This window comes from Rosa chinensis, chromosome 7 (genome assembly GCF_002994745.2).
Source record: "Rosa chinensis cultivar Old Blush chromosome 7, RchiOBHm-V2, whole genome shotgun sequence".
Classification (NCBI taxonomy): Eukaryota; Viridiplantae; Streptophyta; class Magnoliopsida; order Rosales; family Rosaceae; genus Rosa; species Rosa chinensis.
This window is the reverse complement of record NC_037094.1, coordinates 24,115,363-24,130,614: the sequence shown is the minus strand read 5'-3', so window position 1 is coordinate 24,130,614 and position 15,252 is coordinate 24,115,363. Positions and strand designations below refer to the sequence as shown.

At 39.2% G+C, this 15,252-nt stretch overlaps 2 protein-coding genes across 3 annotated transcripts; one reads left to right on the top strand and one right to left on the bottom strand.

Moving 5' to 3' along the window:
* Positions 1 to 544: 544 nt before the first annotated feature.
* On the bottom strand, positions 545 to 2,917 carry LOC112179693 (coiled-coil domain-containing protein 97). The gene is made up of 3 exons (XM_024318154.2): positions 2,693 to 2,917; positions 1,737 to 2,281; positions 545 to 1,085 (listed from the first exon to the last, which is right to left on the bottom strand). The coding sequence occupies exons 1-3, from the start codon at positions 2,859 to 2,861 to the stop codon at positions 711 to 713; spliced, it is 1,089 nt and encodes a 362-aa protein (XP_024173922.1). The 5' UTR covers positions 2,862 to 2,917; the 3' UTR covers positions 545 to 710.
* A 5,512-nt stretch (positions 2,918 to 8,429) lies between these two features.
* LOC112179609 (NAD-capped RNA hydrolase DXO1) lies at positions 8,430 to 13,719 on the top strand. 2 transcript variants are annotated; one of them, XM_024318071.2, is made up of 13 exons: positions 8,431 to 8,954; positions 9,403 to 9,653; positions 9,997 to 10,062; positions 10,161 to 10,239; positions 10,453 to 10,532; positions 10,624 to 10,647; positions 11,041 to 11,165; positions 11,695 to 11,911; positions 12,014 to 12,067; positions 12,338 to 12,384; positions 12,674 to 12,758; positions 12,952 to 13,015; positions 13,282 to 13,719. In XM_024318071.2, exons 1-13 carry the CDS (start codon positions 8,585 to 8,587, stop codon positions 13,383 to 13,385), a joined length of 1,566 nt encoding a protein of 521 aa, XP_024173839.1. In that variant the 5' UTR covers positions 8,431 to 8,584; the 3' UTR covers positions 13,386 to 13,719. The 2 variants fall into 2 exon arrangements, 1 of the variants encoding a protein (XP_024173839.1); XR_005803815.1 differs by lacking the exons at positions 12,338 to 12,384; positions 13,282 to 13,719 and having other exon boundaries at positions 8,430 to 8,954; positions 12,952 to 12,968.
* The last annotated feature ends 1,533 nt before the right edge of the window (positions 13,720 to 15,252 follow it).

Genomic DNA, 15,252 nt, shown 5'->3' with positions numbered 1-15,252 from the left:
CTCTGACCCTCCGTTGTGGGGTCCACTCACCAATTAAGGGAGTGTGTTTTTTGTCACGTGCGGTAAGGACAGCATATGCTGCTATGCGTTTTGGGAAGCAGAACACTTGCTCAGTGCAGCTAGGGGGAGACAGCAGGCTAAGCCACTGAGGTATACCAATACCGAACTATTGAGGAAGGATGGCGAATTTGGCGATCAGAAGCTGCATTATCGATAGAAGAACACGAATATATCGGAGGGACGAAGCGTCTAAACCCCGAGAAACAGAGTCCAATTCCATCTCCAATCTGCCACTGGACATACTTGTTCAGTTGTTCATGGAATCTTATCAGCAAGCCACTGTAGAGTCTCATTCCGATTAGCTTTTGATCCACTTATTCTAATTCTTTTGGCAACTTTTAGTACAATTCTCTCCTTCGAGAAATGGAGCACTAATTGTATGAAAACAATGGGACAAGATGTTTTAGCTTCACAGTATCTTCCATTTTGCATAATCCAAGTGACTAATCATTAAGACGAATAATCGAATTAAATACTCGAAGGATGATCAAGTTGGAATACCCAGCAAACAACTAAAACAAACAGGCGGTTACATATAATGTACAGAGAAAGTAGGGTATAGTTATGAATACTGTCTAGAGCAAAAAATATTAACATCGAGTTAGAAGGCATAGAGTGCAGAGAAAAACATAAACGCGCTTCAACTTTTGTTAATCCTCATCAAAGTACTTCTGTTCAGCGTCATGATTCACTTCTCTCTGCCGGTGATCATCCAATGTCTCGTCCTCATCAATAATGTCATCAAAGTACTTCTCTTCAGCGTCATGGTTGGCTTCTCTCTGCCAGTGATCATCCAATGTCTCGTCGTTGTCTATCTTTGAGTAATCTAAGTACTCGTGATCTTCTCCTAACAAAAATTTCTCATGCATGATGTAGGTGAACTGGTCCATCAGATCTTGCAACTCTTCTGCAGATACAGTTGCTTGCTCACTCTGCCCTGCTGTAGTTGCTTGAGCAACATTAGCCGCATCCGTATGGTCTGCAGTTTCAGCACCACTGGCCACATTAGGAGGATCCACCAGCATCTATTGACAGAAAAGGAAAAATTACAAATGTCAGAAACAACAGGCAATATTTCTAAATCATAGGAGTATTTAAATCATACAAGAACCAAAGAACATAACATAACTCAGCACTTTGACAAAATTCATTGAGACTGATTTTAAAGTTTCATTAGTTGAGCACATAGGTTACTTCTCCTCTCTGTACCATTCAACTTAGTTTTCTTCAAAGGATATGTGAACCACAGGACAACTGGTGGTCATTTTAACATGAGTGTCATCACTGTCATGTGTCACTCATGACTTGTATGAATCATATTTACAGGTGGCAAACCAAGGCAATAGATAGTTTGCCAAGACGAGTGAACAAAAGAAAAACAGAGTAAAAGGAACTTAAAACCTGGAGAACAGTAGCCATAGATTCTCATCACCATCTACTTTTCTTTTATTAACATGTATGTAATCATGCACCTACTTCCATTTCCATAGTACAGTTATCTTACAGTGAAAAGAGTAGGGAAAAAAAACTCTAAAATTCAATTAGAGTGCAGACAGTAACTATATGGTTTTCATCTTTTATATATTTATCCTAGAGTGTGGCAGTTAGCACAAATACTGATAACGGAAATCTAGACAAAATTAAAGGCTTTTCAAGTGTAAGTTTGACAAGATTACCTCTGATGATTGTGTGCCCCCATTAGCCTTGTTAGATTCTTCCTCCTCCTCCTCCTCTTCTTCTTCCTCTTCCTCTTCCTCCTCCTCTTCCTCCTCTTCTTCTTCCTCCTCCTGTTCCTCTACTTCCTGGATTCTCTCACCGCCAACCCAATCACTCTCAGCAACACCCAACCTCTGTTGCTCCCCTCTAATCTTTGCTACCAAAATCGCTTCCTCTGACCTCCTCAACAAAGTATCTGACCACCGCTCCCCGGGTCTTGCCATGCTCCTACCACTCGGATCCTGAAACTTCCCCACATACTCATGATGCAAGTAGGGCTCTCTCTCCCTCATTGAATCCTCCGAGAAATACTGCCCACCAAATATCAACTTATTCAGGTAGGCTCGCCTCCTGTTCTTCACTTGAACTGCCCTTGATTTCAATTCATCCGATGTCGGACTCAATAAACTTCTAAGATGCTTCACATGCCAGCTGACTTCATAGTCATCTGTCAGCGCATCAAACTCCAGGAGCTCCTCAGATGTTAATTTCGATCCATAACGTTCTGCACAAACAAGTCACAACAAGAGTATTAGTCAAATTGGAAAAAACTAAGTTCAAGATCATCAAAATTTCAGAATAAACTGCAACAAAAATAAAATTCAGAATTAACACACATCGCTCTCTGCACTTAATCTTCTAAAAATTGCAAGCATTGAACACAGCAGCTAAGAAAATAACATAAATTACGAGCAATTTCAATGGACTTGTCTAAGCCTGCATCTCAAGGTAGATTATGAAGAATTTGTCCTATTAATGGTTTTGAGACTTAGCTATCCCAACCTATCACACTCCGCTGCTTAATTCGCTTTACCACATGAGTATGAATTACAAGATTGAAAAAGCTACACAATTGTTCTTCCTTTGCGGGAAGCAAAGAGAAGGTTAGGATTTTTTATTGAAGGTTAGGGCTTACCTAAGAAGACGGCAGCGTCGCGTGATAGGAGGTCGAGGAGAATGGCCTTGCGCTGAGAGGGGGTGATGGTAGTGGATTGCAGGGCGCGAGGGAAGTAGAGGTCCTCCGACGCCGATAGCCTGTCCGATATGCTCTCTATCGCTTCGCTTCTCACTACCTTCGTCTCCATCGTTGCTCTTCCTCTCTAGCTCCTCTTTCACCAAGAACTAGTTTCTGGGTTCAACGAACACGTGACAATCACGTATATATAGTAGTTGATTATGATTTTTTTTTTTTTTAAATCTAGCTAAATAATATTTCCACAATTTAAGAGGAAATTCAGACACCGTTTGGATTAATTCTAAACATTAGCAAAAGGCTTCATGTTATTAAAAAGCATTTTTGGTTTTGTAACAAAAAAAAAGTATTTTTGGTTTTGTAACAAACAAAAAAAGTATTTTTGGTTTGCTTATTTTTTTTTTGAGGTAAAAGAGGTCAGCCTTTATTGAGAATTTGGAAAATTACATATGATAACGTTCAGTTGCAATAGCAGCTAATAAGAAGGAAGGAGGAGAAAAATAAAAACATTCATGTACTAGAGAACTAGCATGCGCAGCCATTAGGTGTGCAACCTTGTTGGCACCTCTTCTAGTGTGAGTAATCTGCAAATTGGGATTTGAAGCCAATATGGAGTTCAGATCCTCATAGATACGGCCCAGCAAGGAAGTATTAGGCCCTTCGGAGTTACATAGTTGTCGTTGCACCATCTCAGAATCAGTCTCTATTACAGCAGGTAACAAATTCTGATCTAAAGCAAACTCAATTGCCATCTTACATGCCAAAACCTCTGCATGTTCTGGCGAAATTAATCCAGACAAAGGACGCCCACCACCAGCAACCATACTGCCATATTCATCACGAACCACAAACCCAACACTTCCCATTCGTGAGACATGGTGAAAAGAACCATCCACATTTATTTTCAACAAGCCAGATGAGGGAGCTTTCCATCGAGCAATTCTAGAACGACCACTCGCTTGAGTAATCGGTCTGGTATTATGAAATTGAAACTCATGCAATCTTGCAGTAGACTTAAGAAGCACATCAATAGCATGACACCTTTTATTGTCCCAAACTCTGCTATTTCTCTCCTTCCAAATTCCCCACAATAGATAGATAAATTCCCCCAAATGCAGTAACGAAAGGTCATGGACACATAAACTTAACCAATGCAACAAATCACAAGATATTGCATAAGAACTTAAACATACTTGGGCCAACACTCCTTTACTTTGGAGAGCCTGCCTTGTAAAAGAGCAATCACGAGTAATATGTAGTGTAGTCTCAACTGCACTATCACACAAAACACATACCTGTGACTCCAACACCACCCTTTTAGAAATGAGTCTTTCCATGGATGGGAGAATGTTATGGCACACTTTCCACATGTAAATCTTCGCCGAATTAGGAATCTTCACTTTCCACAATTTTTTCCAAAAATCAGTGTTAACTGATAGCTCAAAAGGTACACAAGAAGGAGAATGAGAGAAGGAGAACCTGTAAGCCGTTTTAACTGAATATTTCCCATCTCTTTCCAATTTCCAGACCAGTCTATCATCCACCCTTCTCAAACTTAGAGGCACACTTAAAATGGCCTCCACTTCTTCTGAAGAAAACAATCTAACAATCATATCATAATTACAATCACCATTAGTAGTACGCAAATCAGAAACCTGAGACACTTCAGCAAGACCTGCTGCAGTCTCATGAGGCCTACCACTGGGCAAGCTTGGCAACCAATTATCATTCTAAATATTGACCTCTGTCCCAGAACCAATCTGCCAATATGTGCTTTGCTTCAATAGATCCCTTGTAGAGAAAATACTCCTCCAAGAATATGAAGGAAAAGAATGATTGTCTGCCAACCAAAATGAGCTTGTAGGGTAATATTTTGCCTTAAAAATTCGAGCAACTAGAGAAGTAGGGTTAGAAATTACCCTCCAAGCTTGTTTAGCAAGCATCGCCGAATTAAAGCTAGCCAAACTGCGAAACCCTAGTCCCCCTTCTTCTTTCGGATTACACAAAGCATTCCATGTTTTCCAATGAATCTTTCTTTTATCCATTGTAGATCCCCACCAAAACCAAGCACAAAGTTGTTCCAAATCTTCACAGAAATTCTTTGTCAATTGGAAGACACTCATAGCATAGGTAGGTAACGCTTGAGCTACTACCCTGATCAAAATGTCCTTTCCTGCACCACTAAGCAGCTTCCCTTGCCAATTAGATAGCTTCTTAGCCAAATTTTCCTTAATGTACTGAAAGGTTGCAGATTTCTTTCTCCCTACATAAGTAGGTAATCCCAAGTATTTTTCATGGGAGGCAACTACTTCTACTCCCAACAAACTGGATATTTCTTCTTGTATAGCAGAGTCCACATTTTTACTGAATACCACTGAACTTTTGTCAAAGTTAACTAATTGTCCTGAGGCTCTCCCGTAAGTTTCAAGAACTTCTTGAATCTGGTAACAATCTTCCAAAGAAGTTTGAGCATATAACATACTATCATCGGCGAATAAAAGATGATTTACAGAAGGGGCTCCATCACAAACCTTAATACCTTGGAGCAAGCCTAACTCTTGTTTCTGGCGCAATAAAGCAGAGAAACCTTCTGCTCCAATTAAGAATAAATATGGAGACAAAGGATCCCCTGTCTCAGTCCCCTGCTAGGAATCACAAGCCCCCGAGGCTTTCCACGGACTAAGAATGAATACCGAACAGTACTAATACATTGCATCACCAAATCAATCCATGAATGAGCAAAGCCAAACCTATCTAGAACTTTTCTCAAAAAGCTCCATTCCATGCGATCATAAGCCTTGCTTAGATCCAACTTCAAGGCCATAAAACCTTCATTACCCTCCCTCTTATTATGAACAAAGTGAGCAGTTTCATTAGCCACAAGGATATTGTCAGTAATCAATCTGCCGGGAACAAAAGCACTTTGATATGGAGAAATCACCTCAGGTAAGATTAGCTTTAATCTGTTGGCTATCACCTTAGAACAAATCTTGTAAATAACATTGCATAACGCAATAGGCCTCAGATCTGACATATTTTCCGGATTATCTACTTTGGGAATTAAGCAGATATGAGTAAAATTAATTTCACGAAGAAGTTGACCTGAATGGAGAAAACTCTGAACTGCTTCAGTAATGTCTGCACCAATAGTGTCCCAATAATGTTGAAAAAAGAGCGGAGGCATGCCATCCGGTCCTGGGGATTTGGTGGGATACATTTGAAACAAGGCAGTCCTCACCTCCTCCTGTGTATAATTAGCACACAATTGTACATTCATTGCCTGTGTTACACATGGTTGTATAGCTGCTAAAGTGTCGTTCACTGCCTCAACATCAATATTCGAAGCTGTAAACATCTTTTGAAAATAAGTAGAGATAACTCGTTCCAGACCTGCGTCGTCATCACACCAATTCCCATTCTCATCATAGAGGCCATGAATGAAGTTTTTCCTCTTTCTATTAGCAGCCTTTCGATGAAAAAGCTTGTGTTCCTATCCCCCTCCTTCAACCATGTCACTTTGGATCGTTGCTTCCAGAAGGATTCTTCTTGTGAAAGAAGCCTCTGCAACTTGCTCATCAGCTCTTTCTTTTCATTCTGCACCTCCACCGACACAGGAACATCTAGTAACTCCTCAAGACGAGCACGTACCCCCAACATCTGTTGTTGCCTAGTCCTAAAGGTTCTCTTCTGCCAATCATCAAGTTGTATCCTTGTGAATTCAATCTTCTTGGTTGCACAGTACATAGGACTTCCAGCCACGTCTGTCGCCCATGTTTGCTTCACAACCTCGTCACAATCATTATGCTGAAGCCAGTAAGCTTCGAATTTGAACCGGTGCACTCGTTGTCTTTTGGCCAAAGGAACAGAGCTGGCTTGTAAGAGTATCGGTACATGGTCAGAATCACTGGGCGCGAGATGACGCACTCGTGCATGCCCGTAAATATCCCACCAACAGGGTGTACAAACTGCACGATCTAACCGGAGTTGTGTGTCAGAATTCCACCATGTAGACATAGCACCCTGAAACCCTAAATCAAGAAGGTCACCATATCCAAGAGCTTCGCGAAATCCACGCATCTGTTGTTCCGATCGAAGCAGACCATCAATCTTTTCTCCATTATTCAGGATTTCATTGAAATCCCCAATAACAGCCCAAGGTAGAGAATCGAGATCACGTAAATCCCTTAGCAGTTGCCATGACCGATCCCTTTCTATCGTCCTAGCATACCCATAGAATCCCGTTAGCCTCCAACGAGGATCTCCAGGACCTCCTACGATCTCCAAATCGATGTGATGTGCAGAGAAAGTCAAAACCTTCGCTTGTACATCATCATTCCAGAACATCGCCAAACCTCCTGATAGACCATCACTCAACACCTCCTTTGAGTGTGGAAATCCAACAGCCCGGTGCAATTCACGGAAATCAGCAAGAGTGCTGATCTTCGTCTCACAAAGAAAAATAATTTGAGGATGATTCTGGGAAATTAAATCCTTCAGCGCCCTCTTTGTCATGTCATTGCAGATCCCTCGGCAATTCCAACTAAGTATCTCCATATCCATGGTAGATCAGATCTTGCTTTCTAGAACCCTAGAAAGTAAACCCTAGCAGAGGAGGCTAGGTCAAAGTTTTTAAAAGTATACTAGTCATATATTTCGGTTTGCTTTTACAATGGGACGAAAAAGAGAAAGTGGTATAATAGAATTTTAAATCATAGAAACTCTCTTTTAAAAAGCACATAGCACTTGTTAGTTTTTAGTAAAAGAAGCAAGTCATAGTATCTTAAGGTTTTTAAACACGGACCTTCTAAATAAGTAAGACACGGACCAAGTATACGAGTGTCAATCTCTAAATAGATCGCTACAAACACATAAATATATATATATATATATATATATATATATATATATATATACTTACTTCATAGTCGTATCTCTCAAATTATTATTTGATTCGAGATTGATTTCTTTGTTAAAATGTTTAATTAGTTTAATGATAATATGATATATTGTGTGATCATGTATTCAGGTAAGATAATTGCTCAAATTAAGACTCCGGCACCTAACTCCCCATGCTACTAAATTCGATAAGAAACTGAGTTTATCCTTTCGAGTTAATTTAGGCGATGAGTAGGATTGAAATTTAAGTCAAAATTATGCTAAATCAGAGATTAAATAACATAACCAACTTGATGCACTTCTACAGTACTAAACTGCAAATTAAGACTCCACACCTCTCTAGGCAAGCCCTTGCTACTATATTCAACAGGAGACTGGGATTAGCCTTTCAAGTTAACCGAACGATGAGCATGATTAAGAATTGATGGCACGTTTACTTACTTGGAATGGAAAAAGTCATGAATGGAAGAAGGAAGAAATCGGAATCGGTACAGGAACAATACACCCCTTGGTTATCAAACTAAAAATTTATTCGGGAATCGATTCCTGATAATGAGTGGGATTCACATCTATTCAAATACCTTTATAAGTTAGTAAACACAAAAACTTTCATACGCATAATCATTTCCTTCATTCTCATTCTAATTTCAGATAAGTAAACATGTCCTAAAGTTAAACTTAGACCAAGTCAGGGCGAATCTCCTCAAAGTATGACCAACACAGCCAATAAACTTATGGGCCGAATAACTAAACCCAAACATCCAAGTTAAACATCCGAGTCCGCTCGTCCCAACTCTTAACAGAGTGAAATCTTTTTTTTTTTTTACCAACTCAGTCTCCCGCAAATTCTATTCTCAGCTCCGAACACACCCCCACACACACAGAAATCAATTCAACGGCAACAAAATCTAACCCAAACCCCACACAGATTCCCACCCAATGGATTTCGCAAAGCAGCACGCCGATATCTTCGGCGAGGACGAAGACGATGAACCTAACAACCAAGATGGGACCCATTCCTCCTCCCCTTCCTCATCCTCATCCTCCTCCTCCTCGTCTTCTTCGTCCTCGTCTGCTGCTTCGTCTTCCGGTAGCGAGAAAGGCGAGTCCAGCAGCGGCAATAGCCGAAGCGGCGCCACCACTGGCGGTGGTGGTGCCGGTGACGAAGAGGAGGAGAACGGTGAAGAGGCCACCACTAATAATGAGTACCACGATAGGGGCGATTTTGGGGACGACGATAAGGATCTGTTTGGCTCTGATAATGAAGACTACACTAGAACCCCTGCTACTAGCCCTTTCCTTATTCCTGGTAAAGTAATTTTTTTTTAATAGTTTTTTTTTGGTTTTGTTGATGGGTCTTGTAGCGTAGTAGAAAGTGAGCATTTGCATTTTTGATGTGCCAAGTGATTCACTTTGATGCACATTTTGCATTTTTGATGACTTTGGTTGCCTATGAGGTTGTAGTGATGGCTCTCTAGCTTACCCAATTGGTAGCCTACAAACTTTCTAGCTTGAGTTCGTCTCGAATTTATTTTCGTCTTCCTTTGTTGTGTACTTGTGTGTAATTCGCTTCCTTGAATGTGTCTTTGCTTTGGAGTGTTGCATAGGTTGGGAGGGATTAATGTTTGGTTACTTGTACATTGATTTGGAGTCTATTTATTTCGTCTAAAAGATAGAGCTGTTAAACTTTCAGTCTTAATGCTTGGTTTCCTACTCTCTGGGACTCTGATCCTATTATGATCAAACTTTTCTTGCAGTATTGCCTGTGGTACGGAATAATAATCATAGTCAGGGTAGAGGGAGTTTTGGGCGTGGTCGTTGGCAAGCGGGGCATCAAAATGACAGAGGTGCTGGCATCCTTCCCCGACCTGGACCTTATCCGCAGAGGGGGCATAATTACGGTTATGGAAAGTTCTCAAATGGTCGTCATGACGAACGTTTCGTTTCTGAACTTAGATTGTCAAAGAGTGAAGAAACGTTATCAAGAAAGGTTATTCAGATTCAGGAAGTAAGTCAAGTGATCATTTCTGTGATACTTTAAAAATTTCATTAGTCAAGTGCCTTCAAAGGGCAATGGTGCACTGAAAATGTTACAAATGTCGACATCTTAAACGTCAGACTGTTTAGTATACTTTGTATAAATCAATGTCATTAAGTTGTGGGGATTTTGTTCAAGTGATGCAAGTAACATAAGTTGGATATTTCCATATCAGATTGGTGAATTATATGTTGATGTGACCATTACTTGTTGATCAGCCATTCAACCCTCAAGTTCTCATCTTGTGGAGTTGCTGATGCATGTCATAAAGTTTGTTTTTGTTGCTTTCTAATATGGTAATCTTCTCCAATAGCCCTGTGAACTTGCTTGCTATAGTCGGGTAGAAGGTGGAGATGTCAACTTTGATGAGAGCAGCTTGGTAAGCTTTCTGCAGCTTTTTTTTTGGATGGGTGTTTCTATTTGTAGTACATGCTGATTGTTAATTTGTTCTTAGTGTTGTTTCTTCCACATTATCAGAGGCTTTTCAAGCGGCTTATTACTGAAGACATTGGAGCCGATCTTAATCAAGGCTTTGATACTTTCGTAGCAAAGAAAGGTGTGCTTTTTGTTTCAATTAGTTCAACTATCTAGTATCTAGTATCTAGTATCTAGTATCTAGTATCTAGTTTGATGATGAAATATCTAAATGGGGATTTGTATGTTGAATTAAAATATTTTCTAGACTTTAGGGTTTATACATAGGAAGGATGATCCTTAGGCAGCTTTATGATTCTTTTCCTTTTCTCTTTCCTTTTCCTCTCTGTTACAGATTTAGGCTCTGAAGGTTTTGGTGACCTTCTTGCCTGCATCAGAGACAAGAATATTCCACTTCAAAATATTCATTTTGTGGTGAGAACGAATTACTCTTTAAGCTTTCGTATTTTTATAGTTCTCATGTGAGTTATTAACTAAAATTTTTCTTCCACTTCTCTTTTGACAGACTTTTCGCAACAATCTCAATAAGGTATCTGCTTGTCTCTTTTGAGTATTCTTCTTCTCTCAATATAATTACTTTTGTTTGTTAGGATGAGTTATGATTAGAGTTGTAGATGCATAGTAATCTTGGATTAGATGGTTTCATCACTCAACAGACAGTTTATGAACAGATCTCTGATTGCTTTTTTAAGGGACTTTCAAGTCACTGACAAAATTTATTTATCCATATGCATACCTACGGTTGAATAAGAATCAAATGATACTAAATGAAGGATGAGGCGTCCACTCGGGAAAAAAAAAAAATACTAGACACTGGATACTGTAGAACACCGTCACTCACTAATATTGGATATTATCATCTTTGTCAATGTGATAAACAGTCTTTTTTGTTCCATTTCAAATGATTTGCTGTTTTCTTTAGATATTGGCCACTGCTTATATTCGGCATGAGCCTTGGGAAATGGGAGTGCATAAAAGGAATGGGGTTGTCTATCTTGATGTACATAAACTTCCGGAAAGGCCACAAAATGAGATGGATCGTCGAAGGTACTGGAATTTCATATAATCTTTTTGAAGTTTTTTTCTGTCTTTCTAGCATGATGATGATTCTGTTCTTGCTGTAACTGGTATTGCTTCTTGGTTTAGTAATGGAGTTCTACTGCCCAAGAAAGAAATTTATAATATATTAAGGGCTTTGAAACCTTTCTTCCCAATTAGTGTTTGAAAGATGAAAAATCAGCAACTGTAATTGAGTTTTCATATGAAAGAAGGGGAAGTATGATAAGAAATATGTAAGTCTAGTAGCATTACTTATCTTGTTGGAAATCTGGGAAGAAATTGAGAGTTGGTGCAGAAGCGATCTCATAATGTCTATGATATTAAAAGTTGGGATATAAGCACTTCCTTCTGGAATCAAATAAGAAATTCATCGAGGGAAATGGTGAATTTTCTATTTTATGAAGACCTTAGCAGTTAGCAGTTACTTTTAACTGCTTCAATAACCCTAGATATGTGTAGAGATGGCTTTCCATAATTTTCAGTTTCAGGTGTGTTTTATTCAATCTTTTCAATTTAGGTGTTACTGGGGATACTGTTTTGAGAGTCTTGCAACTGAAGATCCAGGAAGAGGTGATGGAGAGTTGATACATCACGTCGATGCCAATATTGAATACTGTTCAGTGATCAAAACCAAATTAGGGGCTCATCGTATTCTGATGGGCGCTGAAATGGATTGCTGTGATTCAACTGATGATGGAAGGAGATTTTACGTGGAGTTAAAGACAAGTCGTGAGGTTGAAACTTTTTATTTCTTCCCCATTGTGTATCATGCAGTTCTTTTGTTCTAGTAGATTTCTCACCTGACTACCTTTAAATTTTTCCATTCAATTTCACAGTTGGAGTACCATACTGAGGAAAGATATGAGAGAGAGAAGCTCCTCAAATTTTGGGTACAGTCAGTTCTTATGAAGACCATATAATGTTTCTCTTCAATTTGTACCCTGTTTACTGGCTTCCATTTCCTCACCTAGAAATACATGAATCTTCATGTGCATGTGCTAGAGACTGATATGCAATGTTTGCAGAACTCTTTGTACTTTATCTCACTGTTTTGTTTGAGCAATCGGGCTTTTGTCATTATCTCTAATTGCTTTCCTTTTTATGTTTCAAGCAATCTGTTACTTCTGAAATACTTTATTTCTCTATTGAATTTTCTGCAGATTCAATCATTCTTAGCAGGCGTTCCCTATATTGTAATTGGTTTTAGGTAAACCCAAGTATCACTTAACCCTTTTATGTTCTTACCGGATAGTCGATTAATTGTACATCAAAGAAATGGTTATGTCTCAAAATGGTTTTAGTAGAAACAAAGTTGGTTGAAGGAATAAATGGTGAACAGTAGTTATTTTTATGATCACAATAAATAATAGCTGCAAGTCCACAAATACTGAGCAATATCACATAATGACTTGCTCCAAGCAGATTTTTTCTGGAAATTCTTTCTAAGTTCCGCTTTATAAATATAGCTCTGTCTAAGTAATTACTATCTCATGCAGGGATGATTCAGGTCGACTTGTCCGCACAGAGAGACTAAGAACCAAAGATATAACACAGAGAGTGAAAACGAAGAACTACTGGCAGGTGAGTTCTTTTCTGCAATTTATATGGTTGCTATGTATTTGGCCTACCAGCTTCCTACCCATCACATGGTAAACATGACAAATACCCGTTCTGGTGATAGTATTTGTAAAGTTTATTGCTTGTGGTAGTGGTAAATAATCCTTTGTCACTCTTGGTGAAACTGGTTCACATGTCTAATGAACCTAATTGGCAGGGAGGAGTTTGCTTGGCATTTGCTGATGAGGTATTATGCTGGCTGTATGGAACAGTTAAAGAGAGTGAGTTTCTAATTTTACCCCGTTCCCTTCTTTTGGTTGAGCAGTAGATAGAAGGTTACATATTATCATATGGTAAATGCATCTTTGGTAAAACTCTTTGTAACTCTCTTACAATATTTTTGTTGCTGAACACCAAAGTTGTAATTTTTTTTTTGGGTCATGGAAGTAGTAAGATTCAGATATCTCTTGTAGCAATGTTTCCTCAGCAATCAAATGAAGCATTCTGATAAATATTCAATATGCTTGTTTTGCATGCGTGGCTTCAGATGAAGATTACATATTGCAGTTTGCTCCTCCTTTCCAGCGTTTGGAGCTTCTTCAAGCGCAATCTTGCCCAGAGGCAATCACTAACCACGTTGAGCAGTTGTAGAATTTAATGACACCATCAAGTCATCAATTGTAGGTGAAGCAGACAGAAGTGGGGTGAAGCAGAGACAGAATTTGACTGTTTTTCCTTTCCTCCGGGTCGTTTCTGCTTCTTCATACTAGTTGTAGCTTTTGAGGCACAAAACTAACAGTCATCTTATGAACAGCTACCGCAAAATGCCCGTTACATTGATAACCCTTTTTTGTTCCCTTGACAGTCAGTCGATTGTAATGTGGCCAAGGTCACCAATTGATAGGAAATTTATACAGTACTTGGGTTTCTTGTTTTTCATCTTCCCCTATTTTATAAATGTAATAACATTCGCAATACGCTACCATCATTTCAAACTGCTTATGAGTTCCAAAAGTTATGCATAGCTAATAAAAATCTAGATCTTAATCAACAGAATGCAACTCATGAAAGCTTACCTGGGAAATTCATCATAATCATTCTTCATACCATGACGTTGCTATGGTATGAGCAGCTTTGTTTCGCTCTCTTGAATTGACTGCTTCAGCACAATCAGTCTCAACCACAGCATGAATGAAACCGCCCTCAACAGAGAGCCTCAGGCCATCCAAAAAATTGCCTACAACTCAGATTCAAGGGGAAAGCACATTTCCCCTTTAAGGACTTGACATTGCTCCCATTAACTCGCCTCTGCAATTGTGAGCCACCAAACCAATATCTCTTCTTTTTCCAGGGACATCAACAGCTGCACCCGTGTTGATTTTGTGAGTCAGTGGAGGGAGTCTAACTGCTTCTCCACAAAGGCTGTGAAACTGTGACCATGAAACAACATTTGCACCAACATCTTCTTCACAAAAACAAAAACGATCTGCTCTATTGGCAAGAAAAACCGGGTGCCTGTCTTCCCGTGAAATATATTGTTCATTTCCTTCCATATAATCCACCATATACATGCACATTTCTATTCAAATTACTGGGTACTGTTGGTGTACAACTTGATACCAACTTGGCTCGCAGGAGTCGCAGCTGCTGCTGAACTCTGAAGTTTGATGAAATATATGCTCTCTTGATGAAGTATAGTGGAAAGGTATTCGAAAAGCTAATTTTAAGCATTATGATGAAAATAAAATTCTGATTAAACTATGCGATGTGGCAAGGAATGTCATAGGATCATGCAAATGAAATAAAGCATGATGGTAATAATCATGGTATCTATGTGACACTAGGCTATAGATTAACCTCAAATTTTGTTTTGAGCTTGGTCTGCCCCAGAGTATGTCAAAACAGGCCATCTTTCCATCCATAGTGAGTAGTGACCTATGGAGTTTTGGTGTGGTGCTGTATGAGATTCTCACTGGGAGGCGTGTCTTAGAAAGACACCGACCAACAGCGGAGCAGAATCTTCTTTATTAGGTTAAACAGTACCCTGCAGACAGTAAAAAGTTCAGCATGATAATAGATCCACTCCTGAGAGACCAGTATTCTATTAATGCAGCTCGGAAAATCGCCAAGTTGGCAGATAGCTGCCTGAACAAGAATGCAAAAGACCGGCCAACAATGAATCAGGTAGTAGAGATCTTGAAGCAAGCTATACTAGATTTACAAAAGGGTACCAACTCTGAAAATAACAATTTTGGGGCATCTGGGTCTAAATTGGGTAAAAAGAACCCCAAGTTGAGGTGATATAAGAGAGAAGCCTGTGATCAAACGAAAACATTATTATACTGTCTGCAGTGACTATGTTCTATTTAAATTTTTTAACAGGTTGAAATGGTTGGATAAGTTAGTTTTGTAAAAGTTCCAATTTTTGCAGACTTCAAATATTTTTACACCCTTCATATTTACCGAAGTTAGGGTATTTGGTCCAACATGAGGGTGGTTTGATCACTACTCAGAGGGG